Source organism: Lactuca virosa, chromosome 3 (assembly GCF_052849685.1).
Source record: "Lactuca virosa cultivar CGN04683 chromosome 3, Lactuca_virosa_CGN04683_v6, whole genome shotgun sequence".
Lineage (NCBI taxonomy): Eukaryota > Viridiplantae > Streptophyta > Magnoliopsida > Asterales > Asteraceae > Lactuca > Lactuca virosa.
The window spans coordinates 62,339,417-62,359,807 of record NC_136428.1 but is presented as its reverse complement, the minus strand read 5'-3'; the positions used below and the strand labels follow the sequence as shown (position 1 = coordinate 62,359,807).

The 20,391-nt window shown below is 36.0% G+C and overlaps 2 protein-coding genes across 2 annotated transcripts; both read left to right on the top strand.

The window, feature by feature from the left end:
- Positions 1 to 13,659: 13,659 nt before the first annotated feature.
- Positions 13,660 to 16,962, top strand: PUR5 (phosphoribosylformylglycinamidine cyclo-ligase, chloroplast / phosphoribosyl-aminoimidazole synthetase / AIR synthase (PUR5)). The gene is made up of 7 exons (XM_079084735.1): positions 13,660 to 13,777; positions 14,519 to 14,846; positions 14,936 to 15,030; positions 15,115 to 15,276; positions 15,355 to 15,527; positions 16,193 to 16,466; positions 16,559 to 16,962. The coding sequence occupies exons 2-7, from the start codon at positions 14,534 to 14,536 to the stop codon at positions 16,721 to 16,723; spliced, it is 1,182 nt and encodes a 393-aa protein (XP_078940861.1). The 5' UTR covers positions 13,660 to 13,777; positions 14,519 to 14,533; the 3' UTR covers positions 16,724 to 16,962.
- Positions 16,963 to 17,744: 782 nt separating this feature from the next.
- LOC145165830 (putative carboxylesterase 16) lies at positions 17,745 to 19,801 on the top strand. Its single transcript, XM_079084734.1, has 2 exons — positions 17,745 to 18,602; positions 18,811 to 19,801. Exons 1-2 carry the CDS (start codon positions 17,962 to 17,964, stop codon positions 19,346 to 19,348), a joined length of 1,179 nt encoding a protein of 392 aa, XP_078940860.1. The 5' UTR covers positions 17,745 to 17,961; the 3' UTR covers positions 19,349 to 19,801.
- Positions 19,802 to 20,391: the final 590 nt, after the last annotated feature.

Genomic DNA, 20,391 nt, shown 5'->3' with positions numbered 1-20,391 from the left:
TCTGCGAATTGATGACGTCTTTGATCAGTTGCAGGGTTCATCTTGGTTCTCCAATATAGATATGAGCTTCGGGTATCATCAGGTCAGGGTGAGTGAGGAGGACGTGGGGAAGACCGTGTTCCGGACTCGTTATGGGGATTATGAGTTCGTGGTGATGCCATTTGGGCTCACCACTGCGCCTGTAGTATTTATGTATTTGATGAATCGAGTATGCAGGTCGATGCTCGATCGTTTGGTTATTGTGTTCATTGATGATATCTTGGTATATTCCAAGACCAGAGAGCAGCATGAGGAGCATATGCGTGAGCTTCTGGGGGTTTTAAGGTGGGAACGACTTTATGCTAAGTTCTCGAAGTGCGAGTTTTGGTTATGAGAGGTTCGGTTCCTTGGACACCTCGTTAACCAAGATGGGATATTGGTCGATCCGGCCAAGATTGAGGCTGTGATGCAGTGGGAGGTTCCGAAATCTCCCTCGGATATCAAAAGTTTCTTGAGATGGGCAGGGTACTATCGGAGATTCATTCAGGATTTCTCCAAGATTGCGGTACCCCTAACTCGTCTGACGAGGAAGGGGGTGGATTTCCGACGGGGCCCTGAGCAGTAGACAACATTCGAGATCCTTCGACAGAGATTATGTGAGGCCCTGGTACTGAACCTACCAGATGGAATTGAGGATTTTATGGTATTATGTGATGCATCCATCATTGGCTTGGGGGCGGTCCTCATGCAGAGAGGATGGGTGATAGCTTATGCTTCGCGGCAGCTGAAGCCGCACAAGACGCGATATCCCACACATGATCTGGAGTTGTGGGCAATGGATTTTGCCCTCAAGATTTAGAGGCATTATCTTTATGGCGTACATTGTACTATCTACACGGATCACAAGAGTTTGAGACATATTATGGATCAGCCAAACCTGAACATGAGGCAACGCAAGTGGCTAGACGTAGTCAAGGATTATGATTGTGAGATCATTTACCATCTGGGTAAAACGAATGTGGTGGCGGATGCTTTGAGCCGCAAGTCGATTGGGTCTTCAGATGGGGTATCGTGTATGAGGGTATTAGTGGACTCTCTGCTTTTGGGTTTAATTAGGGAGGCTCAGGCCGAGGGTGTTCGGGAAGAGAATTAGAAGAAAGAGAGAATCAGGGGTGATATTTCCATATTTGTGCCGCATGGTCGTGGGTTGTTGACCCGATGTGGTCGGGTCTGGGTTCCAATGTCTGGTGAGGTCAGACAGATTGTATTGGAGGAGGCTCATAAGTCTCGTTTTTCTATCCATCCGGGTGCCAACAAGATGTATCGGGATCTGAGATTGAGCTATTGGTGGTTGTGTATGAAGAGGGAGATCGCCTGGTACGTGGAGTGGTGCATGACCTGTAGGATGATCAAGGCTGAGCATCAGAGGCCGCATGGCAAGCTGTAACCTCCGGAGGTTCCCATGTGGAAATGGGAACAAATTTTGATGGATTTCATCCAAGTTATCGAAGACGACAAAAGGTTTTGATGCTATTTGGGTCATTGTGGATCAATTGACTAAGAGTGCCCATTTCCTGAAGATTCGGGAGAGTTATTCGGCTGAGAAGTTGACCGAGGTGTATGTTCGCGAGATCGTTGCTCGCCATGGGGTTCCAGTCACTATTTTTTCAGACCGTGATGTTCGGTTCACCTCCCGTTTTGGCAGAAGTTCCATGAGGAACTGGGCACGAGGTTGCACTTCAGCACAACTTATCATCCACAAACCGATGGTCAGAGTGAGAGAACGATACAGACCCTTGATTTTGCAAAAATCATAACTCTCTCATATTGGGTCTATTTTTAGCGTTCTTCATCTCAAAATTCCCACTTTGAGCAATACTACGTTTTTCCTTTTGGTGGCTTTCGCTAGAAGTCAACCGTTCTCCTCATAAATTTTGATGTTTTAACTTTTTATGTGTGGTTGATTTTTTATATATAGTACAAATCATATATCCTCCATGATAGGTTGGATTTTTACGAAGTTTATATTTTTGGAATCACGCTAAAGTGTACATTTTAAATGTGTTAACCTACTCATAAGATGACACACTTTTCGCACACTTATTTTTTAGCCTATTAGTTGAATAATCGCTTTTGGTAAGGACATAATTGAATATATTTATTAGTATATCGAAATATTATATTGTTGTCCTATTACACTTATTTGTCTACGTCGATTTCTAATGGCAATTGGTGACACTTTTGTCTCAGTTGTCACAAACAGAGTTGAATCGAATAAGTTATGGCTGTTTGAAGTTGGGATGCAAAATGGTGAAAATCCGTTAACACGGGGTGAGAGTTGCCATGAGGTGGCAAGCAGGTTGCCACAAGGTTGCTGTTGTGCAACCCAAGCCCATGAACCATAGTCTCCCTTTCACCACTTTGAGACTCCCCTCTCCTATATCATCTATTTTTGGAGTGTTTTGGTGGTTTTGGAGTGATGTTTTCATTCAAGATTGATCCTTGAAGCTTGGTAATTGAAGATCTCAATTTTCATCTACCTTCTAGACCTTTTTAAGTCATAAAGTTCCAAGATTTATTGCATTTCATCTTTTGATCTAGGCGTGTTTAGTGTCTTGGTCTGTTTTATTGAGTTTTGGTCCCAATTGAGGTTTGTTCCATGGAGTTTGAACTCTTGATCTTTTGAGTAATGTTTGGGTTTACATCTGGTCATTTGGTAGAGTAGAGAGTACATGCAAGAGCTCTCTTTACTCTTTGCATGAATAAAAGTGTGTTTTGTACATCTTATGATCTAGGGTTTTATATCTTTCTTGTTTGGAGGTTCTTAATGGATAAAGCTGGAAAGTTTATCCATTTAGACATTATATGAATCGGGTATGAAGGTTGGAGACTTTGACTTAATGGATTAGGTTGAGAAAGATGCATTGTGTTGATCCTTTTGAGACTTAAAGTTTAGATCGTAGTTGTTTGGACCATCCTAATAGATAAAGTGGGAAACTTTTATCCATTATGAAGCTATTAAGTATCAGATTTAATGTTATGAACCTTGTTCTTTAGGGATTAAGCTATTAATGATAAAAAGGGTATTCTGCTAGAGACCACGACATGTCCACGGAAGACCCACGACGTGGTGATGTTCTGATTATCAATTTTTTTGTCTTGATGTGACCGGGATGTGGACAAAAGGTCTCTACGCCGTGGTGGGTTTTGACTTGGTTGATCATTGATTTTTGTTAACCATTGATTGTTGACTTTTTGACTAATTTGACTTTGGGTTAAACTTGAAGGAATTGTGTTATTAATCAAGGTTATATATTTTCTTAGTGCTAGTCGGTTCGCGGGAGTGATCACTGAAGGGAGTGAGCCTGTTGTTGTGTTTCTTTGGGTCTTTGATTCATGTGAGTTTCTTCACTATACTATGTTGTGACATCCCCATTTTCACGGCCAGAAAAGACCGATTTGTTTATGCTTTATTTTGAAAATCAGAGTAACCTTTTAAAGAAAAGCGTTGCGGAATGTGTTCCCAGTAAAACATGATAAATGTGTTATCAAAGCATTTCCGAAGAAATGTATTTTTATTCCTTTTAAAACCTTGCGATGTCATCGTCAATACAGAAACATAAGCATACACAGAACTTACATTCATTTACACTAGTGATCTACATCTCTTTTAAATCCCTCAGTGTAAAGTAGCTTCATATCGACACCTGTGATACAAATAAGCTTGAGTGGGCCAGGTTGGGAAACCTAGTGAGTACATAGGGTTTTCAACCCACAATAATTTAATTATTATGTTTAAACATCAAACAATCAACCCAATTTCCCATCCCCATTATCTTGCTTACTCTTAAGGATCTACCCTAAGAATCATCTATCCTGCATTCGTTCATTTCGAAGCCCATTGCTTCCAGGGTTTATATGATAGGCACTAAGTCCATAGCTGCCAATGCTTGTTCGTAAAGCACTAATTCCATAGCTGCAAAAGTTCATTCATCGGGTACTAAATCCATAGCTACCAGTGTTCAGCTAATAGATACTAAATCCATAGCTACCAACGTTTATTTAACAGGTACTAAGTTGTAATGCTCGTGATTCTAGGCTAGGCATTAATATTGACAGTATAGTCTAGGTTTAACCTTTGTAACTCATTTTGAAGAAATGAAAAGGAATTATGTGAATATTATGTGAATTATGTGTTTTATGCTTAATTATTAGGGTTTAATTAATTAAGAATAAAAATGAGCGTCAAAAATAAATATTAGATAAAGCCGATATCTATTAAGAAACTTGTAGTGGGCATGACAAGGATTACGGATATATAAAGAATACCGAAATCCGAGTTATAACGAAGAATTTATGACCTGTCGAAGTTTCGCGACAAAACCGACACGGGACCGTATGTCGTAAAAAATGAGTTTTTGATAAACTACTTTTTAGCCTTAGTGATCTAAACGAAACTCGTAGTGTTCGTTAAACCGAGAGTAGGTATAAAAAGAACGCCCAAATCTGACTTCGTATGAGGAAGTTATGATTTTTCGAAGTTTTAGTTTAGCAGTAGACAACTAAAAACTCGAATTTTAGATCGAGTGATTTTTAGCCGACACGACCTAAACGAGAATCGAAGGTCTCGTCAATAGTAGCGCAACGGTAAAAAGACAGACGAAAACGGACTTCGGATGAAGAAGTTATGAATTTTTAACGGATTTCCTGTCCCGGTCTGTTAAAAATAATAATTTAAAAATTAAAGTCAAAATTAGCCGACGAAATCTAAACGAAAGTTGTAGAGCGTAATTTTACCTACGCGTGCATATAAAGAACATCAAAAACGGAGCTCGTATGCGAAAGTTATGAATTTTAGAAGTTTTGGCGCGAAAATCGAGAAAAAATCCCCAAAACCGGGAAATCTCGCATACGTGGACTTCGGCCACGTGTCCTCCCCTCGCATCCAACACGTGTCCAGAATATTGTTGAGTCATCCGAGCTGCTGAGTCATCCGAAGCGGTCCAGTGAGAATCCGACGCGTGTCCTCTTCCTCGTGTCTGAGCCTTCGCATGATGCCACGAACCCACCCTACCTCGGACTAGACCTCGGTCCAATCAGGAGGTGACACCGAGGCCCTCGCATGCGCAGCCACGTGCGAGCCACGTGCGAGCCTTCGGATCTGCTGACGCGTGGAAACTTCTCAGCCATTGGATCAGCACCTTTGGACCTCCTATAAATAGAGGGTTTGCGAGCGTTCTCGGATACATTTGAAAAATCACCATCTTTCACCCCTTTCTTCATCTTAACATCCCCAAAGCCCCGGTATCGATTATAACCCCCGGAATACGCCACAAAAAGCCCGAGAAGCCCGAAAAATTTATCTTTTCGGTTTCGAAGCCCGACCCTCGCAGAGCCCGGTTTCTGAATAAAACTCTCGGTTTTATTAGAAACGAACGTTTTAAGAAACGAATTGCTGCCCGATTTTCATCAAATCAAGTGAGTGTATAGTCACCTTCATCTTACACCTAGATATGAAGTAGTTTATATAAAATACGTGCTACGTGTAACTATATTAATTGTTTAATTGAGGTAACTGTTGAATTGATGTTTTATACAAGTTTTAAACTGTATATGTATTTTTATCTACAAATATGTTGGGTAAAGCATAGGTAGATACTTGATGTGTGATGAGATAAAATGATGAGAGGCCTCGATGTGATTTGTGATCCAGTCATCTAGCGGAGTTTGGATGACGACCACGGACTTTCTAGACAGTCCAGTGGAAACGCTAGCAGGCCCGCAACCTGTAGGTGTTAATGAACTTGGATGTTCATTCGTTGTACTCCATCCCCCTCATGGTTGCCTTTAGGACATGTATGGCTGAGGAAACCCCTTAGCAGTAGTGTCCATCCCGATGATATTCTTTAGGCTAGGTCCCTTGTGATAAGTGTTTAGGGACGTAAAGTGAGGATAACGGGAAATGGTTAATCAGGGTTATTGTTGATTGATGAACTTAATAAGTTTATTATTACTGTGGGTTGAAAACCCTATATGCTCACCAGGCTCCCAATCCTGACTCACTCAGCTTTTTATGTTACAGGTAGTGGACGCCGAGCATAGTCGGAGGACGTTGAGAGATTTTTGGATTATAGGTCAGTAGTTGTAAATAACTGTTGAAAGGCTTATAATGTCTTGTTTATGCTTTTGATCTGTATCGGAACATGACATCCCGAGGTTTTGATATGAAATGAAATTATATATTTCTTAAAGAAAAGTTTTGACAAACTTTTATCATATTTTGTATTGGGGACCAATTCCGCAACATCTTTTAAAAAGATTTCTCTGATTTTATTTTGAAAAGCATAAATTAAATCGGTCTTTTTCTGGCCGAGAAATTAGGGGATGTCACATAAGTCCACAGCTACCAACGTTTATTTAACAGGTACTAAGTCCATAGCTACCATTGTTTATTCGATAGACACTAAGTCCATAGCTGCCGATGTTATTTGTTAGACACTAAGTCTATAGCTGCCAATGTTCACTCATATCATCTTTCATCTCTCATCGTTCATCTACTAATGTTTTACCCAACATATTCGTAGATATAAAATACATATACAGTTTCAATCATTTAAAAGGCCTTTTGATATAAAAGGCTTTAAGTTTTTCAATTTTGTACGGTTATGTCCTTGTGACGATTTTAGGTTCATTTATGCCTAATATTTTCAAATTTTTTTCCATTCCTGTCATTTAACCGGTTTCCCGGTACACAGCAGGTCATCCTGCTGACTGGGCGCCTATGTGGCGCTGACTTTGACTAGTGACGAGGCTGCCACGACAGCCTATTAAGCTGTTAAGAAAAACACTGGCGCATAAAGAGGAAAATTGGAGGATGCAAAGAATCGAACTGCTGACCTCAAACAAAGGGATGGAGCAACTTCCACCAGGCTAGGGAGAATTAATTGTTTTCTTTGTTGAAAGTTTGCAAATAATAGGTAAATTCCTGGAATCTATTATTATTATTATTATTATTATTATTATTATTATTATTATTATTATTATTATTATTATTATTATTATTACTACTACACGTAAACGTTTTCATACATAAATTATACATATCAATTTTCTAAAATGTCTTTATCTATAGTTTTTACATACAAAAACGCCTTTATACATAATTTTTAAATATAAATACATATAAAAACATCTTTTTTTTATTTTTATATGAAAAAATCGCACATTTATTTAAAAATTCGCTGAAAAAAAAATCATTTTTTTTAAATTGTTTTTTTTTAAATTTCAGCGAATTTGTAATAGAAGGTGCGATTTTTTAAAAAAAAAAATCAAAAAAAAGTTTTGTGATCTCTAAGTATTTTTTTTTTTATGCATTTTTATGATTTTTAGAGTTTTTTTTAAGGTTTTATATTTTCCATAGAACCAATATATATAACCATGTACTCACTTGTTAAAGTGATGATTCCAAACTCGGACAACGCTTCGCTTCTTAACAATATAATTTCATTCGACGAAACCTAGTATTATTACCACTAGATTTTAGTCTAATATTTATCGTGACTAATTATTAGTCTTAGCATTATTATTTTTATATAAACATTTAAAAAATATTTTCCAACCACTATGTACAGGCATGTGCCAGACATAAAACACCGGAGGGCAGGACCATTTTGGCATATAGCACTTCTGAAATCCAACAACCCTATGCGACCCTTTAAACCAGATTCCTTGTACCGCGAGTAGTTAAAAAGATATTATAACGACACTTATAATAATAGCCCAAATATTTATTATAAGTTCATAATAACAATACTAATTTTAAATATAAGCTATATTAAAATAGGATAAGCATAACTTACTTACAAGAGAGTTTTAGCTAGGAGTCGGGCTCTGCAGGGGCAGAACTTCGTCGCTGAATCTTTCTAAGAAAAATTTGTGCAGGACTTTAGCGCTCACCTTACTATACTAAAACTACAGAAAGAGAAGTCGAATCACGAGAGACCAAAATGCTCGGGGGATAAGAAGAGAAAGATTTTTGAATCAAGAGAATGGTGCAAGAAATATGAGAGCCCAAGGCTCTTATTTATAGTAATTGAATTTACAAAAACTACATTCCATAATTACTTAATGACCTTATAGTTATATAAACGGCTAAACACCCCTTCATAATAATATTTTAAATAGATTTAATGATATGTGTACTAAACTAATGTCGAAAGTACTCAACACTAGTCTTATAATGACCGCATCGTCTATACATTTCTAATGATATATATATATATATATATATATATATATGATTTATACTTTATTTTAATACGTAAATATGCTATTATAATTTGTAACTCGTTCATACGAACTCTGTTTTTGACGATCTTTATATCCACGCGTAGGTGAAGACGTACTCTACAACTTTCATTTAGACTCCGTCGGCTAATTTTGATATTATTTTTAAAGTTATATTTTTAACAGGCCGAGACAGAAAAAGTTCGTTAAAAATTCATAACTTCTTCATCCGACGTCCGTTTTCGTCTGTCTTTTTACCGTTGCGCTACTATTAATGAGATCTTCAATTCTCATTTAGGTTGCGTTGGCCAAAAATCAATCGATCTAAAATTCGAATTTCGGGTTGTGCACTGCTATGCAAAATCTTAGAAAAATCATAACTTTCTCATACGAAGTCAGATTTTGACGTTCTTTTTATGGACACTCTTGGTTTAACGTATATTACAAATTTCATTTAGATATCTAAGGCTAAAAATTAGTTTATCAAAAATTCACTTTTTACGTTACGCAGTGTCATGCCGGTTTCGCCGTAAAACTTCGACGGGCCATAACTTCTTCGTTATAACTCGGATTTCAACGTTCTTTATATGTACGGAACCCTTGTGACATATAATATAACTTGGTTAAGATTATTCATTCTAAATAATCTCCTATAAAAAAATGCATTTTTGACGCTTATTGTCTCTAAAGTGACTAGCCCGAATCTACGAGCGTTACATATGTGTTACTATATATATATATACATATACATATATATATATATATATATATATATATATATATATCCTTGTATGTTAGGATATAGGAGTAATGGTATGTTGGTTAGATTACCAGGGGTCGGTGAACGTCTAGTTGAATGCCCTAGGGGCTGTATGCAGTTATGTATGATAGCCTAAAAACTCTTGATATAAGCTTTCTTGCATGTTTCTTGTTTGGTTGTGGCTCTAGATTGGGATCACCTGTTCGACTGTCTATCTCACCTCTAAATCCATATAGCTATGCATTCATTAGTGATCTGCCAGTAGTGAAGTAGTGCATTGTATGAGGCTCGGTATGCTATACTGAGTTGTTAGACAGGTAGACTAGTGTAGATAGTTTCATGTGTTTATGTTCTTGTTTGATTACTTGCTTGGTTTATATGTCGATATATTAAGTGGTAGGTTGAGGCGGTCCTGCTTTGTGTTGTAGGCCAAGATATCTGGACGGGCCAACGGTGTGTTGTAGGCCAGGTGCAGACCAGCTTTATGTTGTAGTTATGGGCAGGGGACCAGTCATGGACTGGAGGTTCAGGTGTACTGTAGGCCTCACGAGGCGGTCCAGTCAAACTGAAGGCTCGTGTGTGTGCATGTATTGTATGTGTATCGTGGTGTGTTGTATTTTGGGGGAACTCACTAAGCTTTGGCTTATAGTTGTGGATTAAATGTATTTTAGGTACCCATGTTGATCATGGTGAAGGCATGATTGTACACACTCGTCAGCAACATTGAATATATTATATTATTCTGATTTTCAAACAATTGTATTTTGGAACAAATGATTTTTCTTAACTTGGGTTTATGGAAATGGTGTTTTATCTTAATTAAAAATAAAAAAGAAATTGTGAAATGGGACATTACAATTGACTGATATCGCTGAGGAATCCTCAATGAAGTAGAGTCTACTCGTTGCTTACAGTGATCCATCAGGTTAGATCTTAAGAGATCATTGCTCCAGGATCAGTATGTGAAAATCGACGTGATGGGTACTAAGGGTAGATTGTTTTACAATATCCCTGTATTGTTTGATAACAATTGGTTTTGCATGATTATTATCATTAAAACATTATGAGATTGAAAACCCTATGTATTTCACCACGTTTTCCCAAATTGGGCCCACTCAAAATTTATGCATCACATGTAGCAGGAATAAAGAGCTTGTTTTGAATTTAACATATTGGTGAACAGGGAGTGTTAGAGCTTGTTAATGATCTCAAGTACCAACTTAGATGGAGTTAAAAGTTATTGCAATTCACAATTGAATTGCAATGCATACATATTCAAACATAGGATTGGAACCTTTACATTTCTGAATCTCTTTCAACTTATTATTCCTTAAGTTGTTTCTTTAATATCTTGCAAATATACCCCCCTTTGGGTGACTAACTTGTACATTGGGTAAAGAAGTATAAACATTAGTCCTGTGTCTTTGAGGATCAACTTTGCTTGTCGTGTACTACTTTTTAGTGCACAATAGCAGTGTTTTTAGAGTATATTGCACCCATTTATATTTGTTGGGTTTGATACCCTAACATCCATCTTAAGAAATCGAAAACTAAAAGATTTAGAAAGTTGAATGTAATACCTGTTTCTTAGCATCAAGACTTATAATATTATTGTGTTTAATTGTTTATTATGAATATAAATTGTAACATATGTTATGATAAATTATGCCTAAATGAGTGTTCTTGAGTAAAAGAATTGGAAATTTAGATGTTATAGTTTAGAGTATAGTTTAAGAATAAAAAATGTGTGAAATATAGCAAAAACAAGAACTCACGACGTGAGCAAAGTATCTCACGATGTGATAGTGCAAGAAGGGTAATCAAGTTACGTAGTAAACAATAATAGTAACCTACTTTGATATCTCACGACGTGAAAAGAGGTGTTCACGACGTGAGAAAAGTGCAATGTCTGATTTTATTTATGACATATCTCGTTTTGTCATAAAGCAAAAGCGTCAGGAAAAGGGAAACTCACGACGTGAGTCTGAGCAAACCATAAAAAAATAATCACGTCTTAAAACAGGGGCATTCGAACCCAAACCTAAAAACACACACTTAAGGTGCGAAAAACCCCAATTAAGCCCTAGAAGTCAGTTCTTGAGGAGATTACTTGACTTAAGCAACCAAATCATGAATTAAGGTAAGAATTACTTGTTTTAACACATTTGAATTCCATTTTTGAGTAAGATTTCTTGTTTATTTTGATGAACCCCTAGATGAAGGGTACATGTCTAGTTGATGATGATGAGTTAGGATTTGCATTAATTATCCTAATTATGTTTATTTCCATTGATTTGAGTATCATGTGAATGAAAGATATTGTGTGTAATATTTGATGTAAAAACTTTGTGAAAGGAAGACATGGTCTTAATAAGTTAAGACATATGATGTTATTAATTTATATGATAATAAAAATTGCATGAGAAAGTTATTTATGGATGTTAGATAATTGAGAAACATAGAGTTAAAGATTTTAAGATGTTATATTGATCATGAACATAGATTCAAATCATATGAATGGTTTAACAATTAGTGATTTTGAAACTTGATTAAATAGGGAATCAAGGAATGACTCTTGGAAAGGAGGAGAAATTGTTGGAGTATCATCCTCACAAACCATAACTAAGGTGAGTAACTTCCTTTTTACTCATGATGTTAGATGTTTATTGTTCATTAGTTTATTAGAATTGTTCGATGTTAATTAGGTTGAAATGTTATGATTAAAAAGATAAAATTTACTTAATTAAAGATTTTGGAAAGTATATTGATTAAATGAGAAACAAGTGATGAAGACCGAATTTATGGAAACGAACATTCCATATGAGATTATTGAGTTGATTTCACGAAATTGTATTTGAAGACGAGTTAGTGATGAAAACCGAAATTTATGGAAACGAGCATTCCATATGAGATTATTGAGTTGATTTCATGAAATTGTATTTGAAGACGAGTTAGTGATGAAAACCGAAATTATGGAAACGAGCGTTCCATATGAGATTATTGAGTTGATTTCACAAAATTGTGTTTGAAGACGAGTTAGTATTGATAACCGAAATTATGGAAACGAGTATTCCATAATCAATGAGTATTGATCATATTACAATCTCCATATGAGATTGTTGTTGTGATAATGAAATAAACATTATAATTAAGAAATACTATCTCATATTAACCGGATGGAATTGATGCATTGTTATGACTACAGTTATTACTCACGCTTATATTGTTGATTGTTTATGTTTTCATGTTACATGCATAAGGATCGAGTAGAGGCAGTGGAGGTGTAGTCATGTTTTGAAATCAACTTTTGAAACTTAACTTGATTTTGTAAATATTGTTTTGTAAACATGGCTCGGTACTGTAGCGTTTAACTATGTATGATATAAACTTGTGAAATAGGTTAATGATATGTACACTTTTGTTTAAAAAAATAAAAATATCTAGTGTACTTATTTAGCCGGGTGTTACATTGAAGCACAAAAACATCGATGTAAACTTGTAAAGCATCATCTCGGGAACATTTTTTTTAAAAAAAAAACTTTAAATATTGAAATAAAGGTTTGTTGATGGGAAGTCATTGATTTAGGGTGTGTTAACTATTCAAAACCAAATAATGAATTGCAGTGCTTTGCCTTTATGTAAAGCTTCACCCCCCCCCCCCTCTTATTTCTCCTCCCCAAGAGATTTGATGATCGATGTCTTAACATAAACACTAATATGACATTTTCATATAAAGACTACGATGCCCTTTTCATGCAAAAACAATTTTTTTTTTCATTTTGATTCCTTATCGAAAATGATACATGGACCTTACATATATATACAAGTTTGCAATAACAATTACATCCAACTAATTAGTATAAGGACATTGCATGTTTAGTCTTAAACAACACTAAAAATGATGGAAGTAACGCACAAAAATATCAAAACTCTAACCAGAAACACCAAGTTGTAGTTGTTTGCTTTAATTGGTTTTTGAACATTTGGTTCAATAGGATGTTACTCCGTTATCTCATTAACTGTGTATGCATTTCAAAAAGTGTTCCTTGTACCGACTATTAGGTATTCATCAATGTAATGAAAACACCCACAATCTTCATCTTTGTTTAGAGGACCCGAGCAACCACATAAACACTATTATTAGTCTACGAAACTAACAACCTAGTTTGAATATGACGATAACATCTACGAAAAAGATGACTTCTTTGTTGTGTATGAAAATTTGAGGGTTTGAATAACTTAATTTAGAATGCATCACCATTCCTCTAGACTCACACCAAAGCTTCACCGAGTACTTCAAGTAAAAATGTCTTTTCAAGAGAACATATGCTTTGAAATCCGTATAGTATACACCAAAATCCGAAAGGACGAAGTGTCCAAATTATGGAGTTTCGGATGTATTCCATTTAAAAAAATATGTTAAAAACATGTTAGATATAGATAGATGACATGACTATTTTTTTTCGTTATCTCTAAAAGTAAATATCATACCATAAAATAATTGGAAGATAATAAACATGGTTGGAATTAAGAATTATAGTTGTTTGGGCTTTAGGCGTTTTAGGGTTTGAAAAAATTGGGCTTCACAATTGAACTTGTGTTATAATCTGATTCGCTAACGGTAACGGCTAAACCAACAAGTTAGGGCTTCAACGGTTCAACCCTGTGCTGAATCCCTCCTTCTCCTCCGGACACTTCGGTCACTCTGTTCCGCGCTCGCAGTTTCGTCTTCTATAACACCACAATCAAAAGGTACGCCTTCTCCGGTCAAACGTTTTCTTCTGTTATCTAAAGACCCAAATTTCTGTGGTTTCTTTTCATTTATATCTTGGTCGATGAGGTATTATATTTCCTCTGTTGATGATGGATGACGTAGTTAGGCAAAAAAAAGTAAGTTAATATTTGTGAAAATTTTAAGAATTTTTGTATAAGATAACATACTTATAGAGAAAATTCGAAAATCGAAGAATGCATATGTGGTTTTAAAGCTCTACAACCAAATTAAAAAGAAGAAGAATAATTGACATGCACGAAATATTGGTTTCAGATTACATGCAATGGTCCAGCAGACATTGGTAGAAATTGGAAAGTATTGCTATATATGAACTACGAAACTGTTGTATTTGAGAAGATTAGGTGATTAAGGCATAGGTGACATTGGAAAAGCAAAGTGAATGAAGGGTTCTTGATAGTGTATCCTGATTATTAGGCAAACATCCATAAATTGTGATTGATTGAAAAAAGTCGTAATTTATATTTGATCTTCCAGTTTTTTAGTACCCACACATAGAAAATAAAACGACATTTTCTGTAATTTGATTGTCTGCAACATTCACAAATTAACAATTTGACAGCAACATTGTATTAAATTTTGGACAACAACACTTTTAACAGATCAATAGTAGGTAAATATTATAACCCATGCATCCTTCTCAGAAAAAAAATCGATAATAACTTCTATAAAACAATATTAATCTACCAACTATCTTTCAGCATCTTTTTGGCATCATGAACACCACAACATTTGGATCAAATGTAGAGACATCCAAGTACACAATCAAGCCCTCTTGTCATCAATCATCATATACCTCTCCCTTTTCTGCAACAACACACAAGCTTTCTTACTTGTCTAAGAAACCTACAAACTTATCATTCAGAAGACATACAAAAAATGGAATTTCATGTGTGGTTAAAAGCAATCATGAAGAGGGCCTTACATATAAAGAAGCTGGTGTTGACATAGATGCTGGTTCAGAGCTTGTACGCAGGATTGCCAAGATGGCACCTGGAATTGGAGGCTTTGGTGGCCTTTTTCCACTTGGTATTTCTTTTTTATTAGTATTAAAAATTAAATTTTTATTTTTTCCAATTGCATACACTTTTCTCATATTGATTATTTTTTGTTTTTAGGGGATTCGTATCTTGTAGCTGGTACAGATGGTGTAGGAACCAAACTTAAGCTGGCATTTGAGACCGGAATCCATGATTCCATTGGAATTGATTTGGTAATAATAAAATTCACCAACTTTCCAAAATTATCTCTATTATACTTTTTTATTTTGTTATTACTAAAAAATGTTTACCTTTAGGTGGCAATGAGTGTGAATGACATCATCACATCTGGAGCAAAGCCTTTGTTCTTCCTTGATTACTATGCAACAAGTCGCCTTGATGTTGATCTTGCTGAAAAGGTTATAAAAGGAATTGTCGATGGTTGCCAACAATCTGACTGTGCTCTTTTGGGTGGAGAGGTAGTACAATAATAGCAACCTACTTTTCTTAAGGTTTGACTTTTGTTGTTGACTTTTTTTTCTTCTTCTGTCTTTCAGACTGCAGAAATGCCAGATTTTTATGCAGAAGGAGAATACGATCTTAGTGGTTTTGCAGTTGGAATTGTGAAAAAGGAGGCGGTTATAAATGGCAAGAATATAGAAGTTGGAGATGTGCTTATTGGCCTCCCGTCTAGTGGGGTCCACTCAAATGGTTTCTCACTTGTTCGAAGGTGGTTTAAGAATTTAAACTTCCTTTATATAAGACTAAATTACATTTTTGGTCCCTGAGTATGTTCAGAAATTACTGTTTTGGTCCCAAATGGTTTACTCTCGCAATTTCGGTGCCTATTTTTAATTGTTGTAACGATTTTGGCTCCTATAGACACCAAAATTGCAAAAGGAAACTATTGAAGATACAATTTTTGAACGAACTCAAAGACCAAAATCGTTACAACAATTGAAATAGGCACCGAGGTTGCGAGAGTAAACAATTTGGGACCAAAACAGTAAATTCTGAACAAACTCAGGAACCAAAAATGTAATTTACTCTTTATATAATATAGAGAAAATTACATTTTTGGTCCTTGAATATAGTTTACTTTTGGTCCCAAAGAATTGTCTTTGCACTTTTGGTCCTTGAGGTTTTTGTAACATTTTTGATCCCTAATCCAAGTATATATTTTTGGGACCAAAATTGCAAAAATCAGCTATTATCAGGGACCAAAGATAGTGATTTTACTTGGAACAAGGACCAAAGACGTTACAAGAACGTCAAATAAGGACCAAATTTGGCAAAGAAAACTTTGGGACCACATTTGTATATATCAGCTATACACGGGGATAAAAAATGTAATTTACTCTGTATACTTATCTTTGTTTATATATTTTGTTTTAGGGTGCTAGCGAGAAGTAGGCTTTTATTGAAAGACAAACTCCCGGGTGAAGAATCAGTTACATTAGCGGAAGCCTTAATGGCACCAACTGTAATTTATGTAAAACAAGTGCTTGATATCATAAGCAAGGAGGGCAATAAGGGTATAAAAGGAATTGCACACATAACAGGTGGCGGCTTCACAGATAACATCCCTCGTGTTTTCCCAAAAGGGCTTGGTGCTCTTGTTTATAACGACTCGTGGCCGGTCCCCCCTGTTTTTAAATGGATCCAAAAGGTATGTAAGTTTTTTTTTTGGTATTTAAAAAAACCGGTTGTTTTTTTTTTTTTTTTTTTTTTTTTAATGTTTCCGGTTTTGCCCCTTTTCAGGCTGGAGGGATTGAAGATGGTGAAATGAAGAGGACTTTTAATATGGGAATTGGGATGGTTTTGGTTGTTAGCAAAGAGGCTGCTGAAAGGGTACTTAAGGAAGAAGGTGGGATGGTGTATCGTATTGGTGAAGTTATAAGCGGTGATGGTGTCAGTTATCAGTAATTTTGATGACTTGCTTCTTGTGACCCGTTGTTACTTTGAGGTATGGATTTTACTAACATAAAACTTGTGGGTTTTGATCCATTGCTGTTTTAGCATTCTACTTTGTAATTTTGGAGATGTCAAATAAATATTTTTTCGGGGATTTTGCGACTTAAGAGTCATGTTTGTCTGTGTATTGGAGCTTTTGAACCTTCGTGTTATCATATAAGAGTTAAAAAAAGATTGCAATTTTGTATAAATAGTTATTAACTTGTAATTATCTATATGATGTTTTCAAGACTTTTGAAAACAGAATAACGGTATCGATTTAACGTTAATTAAACTGGAAATGTCTTTTGATAATAAGGTAAAATACTTGGCATCCTACATGGCCACAAGTATACAAACAAATGCAACACCTGATATGTAGAAATTGTATACAAAAGACGTGATAATCCCAATCGTAATTTTGAGGTGCAATAATATACTACTTATTACGGAAATGCATATGACCCAACGATATCGGACAGCATGTGAAGTCCAATGTAATCTCCGAATGTATCTATGAAAACTGAGTTGTCGTACCATATTTTTGCAAACATTAATCAATAAATATTAATATGATTATTGACAAATAAAATTATGGGTTTGCTTTGCTGTGCTTTGTCAATCATCTAAAACGGAAAATAATGACACCAACAATTAAGATCATAATTATATCTATTAAGCAGATTTACAATACTATTTCTTAACCAATTGACACATCAGTTTGTTGTTTATTTTATTAAAATTTAAGGCATCGCTTAATTTTAGAAACTTGTTTCTAATCTAAGTATTATTTAATATTTAGGACATCGTTAGTTAATTGGTTCACCAAACTTTCAAACCGAAAACACTAGTTACTAGTTTGATTCAATATAGTATTTGATTAATCTATTAAAATTAAAATTCAACACATACATGTGGTCTTATAAATAATGATTATTATTAATTTTCCAAGAAAGTAGTAATCGACTAATCGTAAGAATCATCTGGCGTCTAGAAATATAACCATGCAACGCAGCCTACCCTTATAGAAAAAATAACACACCCACGCACCTACGCCTGTATACTTCAATTAATTATTAATACCATGTTCGAACCTTCTTCCCCAATTTTGAATTGAACAAGTCTCTTCTATCACCTTAAAACCCTAACTAATCCCTAAATTTCCCCCAAATGTTCTTTACCAAATCTTCTTCTTTGATTCCTTGTTCAACATGCCGTCTGTATCTGTAAAATTCTACAGTGTTCTTCATAAATTCATCTTGAAACGCCAATTACAAACCCTCACTGAAACCCACACCAAAATCTTCAATCAATTCGGTGTCGTCTCTCGCCCCGATGAATCCGTCGCTCCGGCCAACCCTAGCTTCTCTGAAGACGGTGTAGCTACCAAAGATATCCATATCGATCCCTTGACATCTTTAACCCTCCGGATCTTTCTCCCTGATTCAGTACTTGCCAAATCAAGAGGGTTAAAACAAAGTGATGGGGTTTACGGTGGCTACTCGCCAGCTCTAGGCGATAATTTACGTAAACTGCCCGTGGTTTTGCAGTTTCACGGAGGTGGATTTGTGACTGGAAGCAGTGTTTCGTTGGCGAATGATCTGTTTTGTCGGAGGATCGCCAAGGCGTGTGATGCGATTGTGGTGGCGGTAGGGTATAGGCTTGCACCGGAGAGTAAGTATCCCGCGGCGTTTGAGGACGGCGTTGAGGCGTTGAGTTGGTTAGCTAAGCAGGCGAATTTGGCCGAGTGTAGGATCTCAGGTCGCGTTAACCTCAGGAGGAGACAGATCGTTGATGGTTTTGGTTCTTCCATGATCGAGCCTTGGATTGCTGCTCATGCCGATCTTTCCAGGTAACAAATCTTCAAGAATTCAAGTCCTTAATTATCTCTTAGAATCTATTCCGATTTGGGCACAATCCTCACTGTTCCATGGTTAAATACACTTATCACGATCTGTTAACTTGTATACCACTCCACACGAATCTATCTATCACACAGATCCTCAATGAAAGGCAAAAACAATGTATTGATTTCTTCTTGGTTTTATTGCCATTAACAGGTGTGTCCTCCTAGGTGTAAGCTCTGGTTCAAACATCGCAAATTATGTGACACAAAAGGCAGTAGAAGCTGGGAACCTATTAGACCCTGTAAGAGTGGTGGCACAAGTTCTTATGTACCCTTTTGTAATCGGAAACACTCCAACAAAATCCGAAATCAAGCTAGCTAACTCTTACCTCTATGACAGAACCATGGCCATGTTAGCCTGGAAGCTTTTCTTACCAGATGATCAATTCAATCTTGATCATCCAGCTGCCAACCCTCTGATGACAGCTAAAAGAATACCATTAAAACACATGCCTCCTACACTCACAATAGTAGCTGAACATGATTGGATGCGTGATCGTGCCATTGCATACTCACAGGAGCTTCGCCAGGTTAATGTAGATGCCCCTGTTTATGATTACAAAGATGCTGTTCATGAATTTGCAACCTTTGAGATGTTTTTGAAGACACCTAAAGCTCAAGCATGTGCAGAAGATATTGCCATATGGGTAAAGAAGTATATATCACTCAGAGGGCTTGAGTTTTCGTACTAAAAAGAGCGAAAAAGGAATTATTAATTTCCAGACCACAAATTTTGAGCTCATGGAGATAAGATTCAGTACAGGTTCAAGGTACATAAATGAAAAAGTATTTGATTGGTGATAAAAATAAAAAATTTATCAGAGTAAAGTAAGTTACCATCAACAGCCAATTAAGTGAACTTAATAATATGGAGTGGTTGGAACTTGGAACTTATTATATTCGATAGGATAAGAGCCAAACAATATTTTTTTGATGTATAATGAGATGTAGCATGTTTTAACCTTGTATTAGGTTGGGAACACAATTTTATTGATTCTTTTGTTTCGTTATTGTTTATATTGTTTGTAGTAATAGTGTATAGAAAAATAAATGGTTTGTTCTTCAATCTTCAGAAACTGTGTATTCTTGGTCAGTTTTGCATGTAATTATGTGGAAAATTTGATTGGTTAAGTTGATATTTTATATTTTGGGAGTTCTTAAATTGCTTTAATTATATGTATATAGTAATAGTTGTTTTCTAAAAGTGTAAAGCAAGTTAGATAAATTGGGTTTTGTGTGTATCCGTCTATATGACCGTATACAAACTATATAGTAAAAAGTACATAAACTGGGTTTTAGTGTATATCCGACCCATATAAACAGGATTTGGTAAAAAGCGGATAAATTGGGGTTTTAGTGGATCCGAACCGGAGAAAAGTGACAGGGGAAAAGGAAAAAAAATAAAAAATGACAGTCACATGTAAGTTTTGGTGTCTTTGTGATGAGTGACGCGCTTTGCTTTGACTGTGTAAAGTAATCAAAAGGTCGGTTGGTACACCCATGACCGAATCCTCCGGTGGCTGAGGTGGCATCGCAATGTATGGTGAACACAACACAGATCTCCGGATGGACCGCGGTAAGGATACCGCACGGGAAGCTATTACATCACCATTTCTCTTTATTTTTTTACTGTTGGAGTGTATGTGTTGTCTGTTGGGTGTGATAATGTGTGGTCTAACACACCAGTTTTGTAGGATGAGGAAAAAAATTGGTGTGGTGATGACGTGATACTACA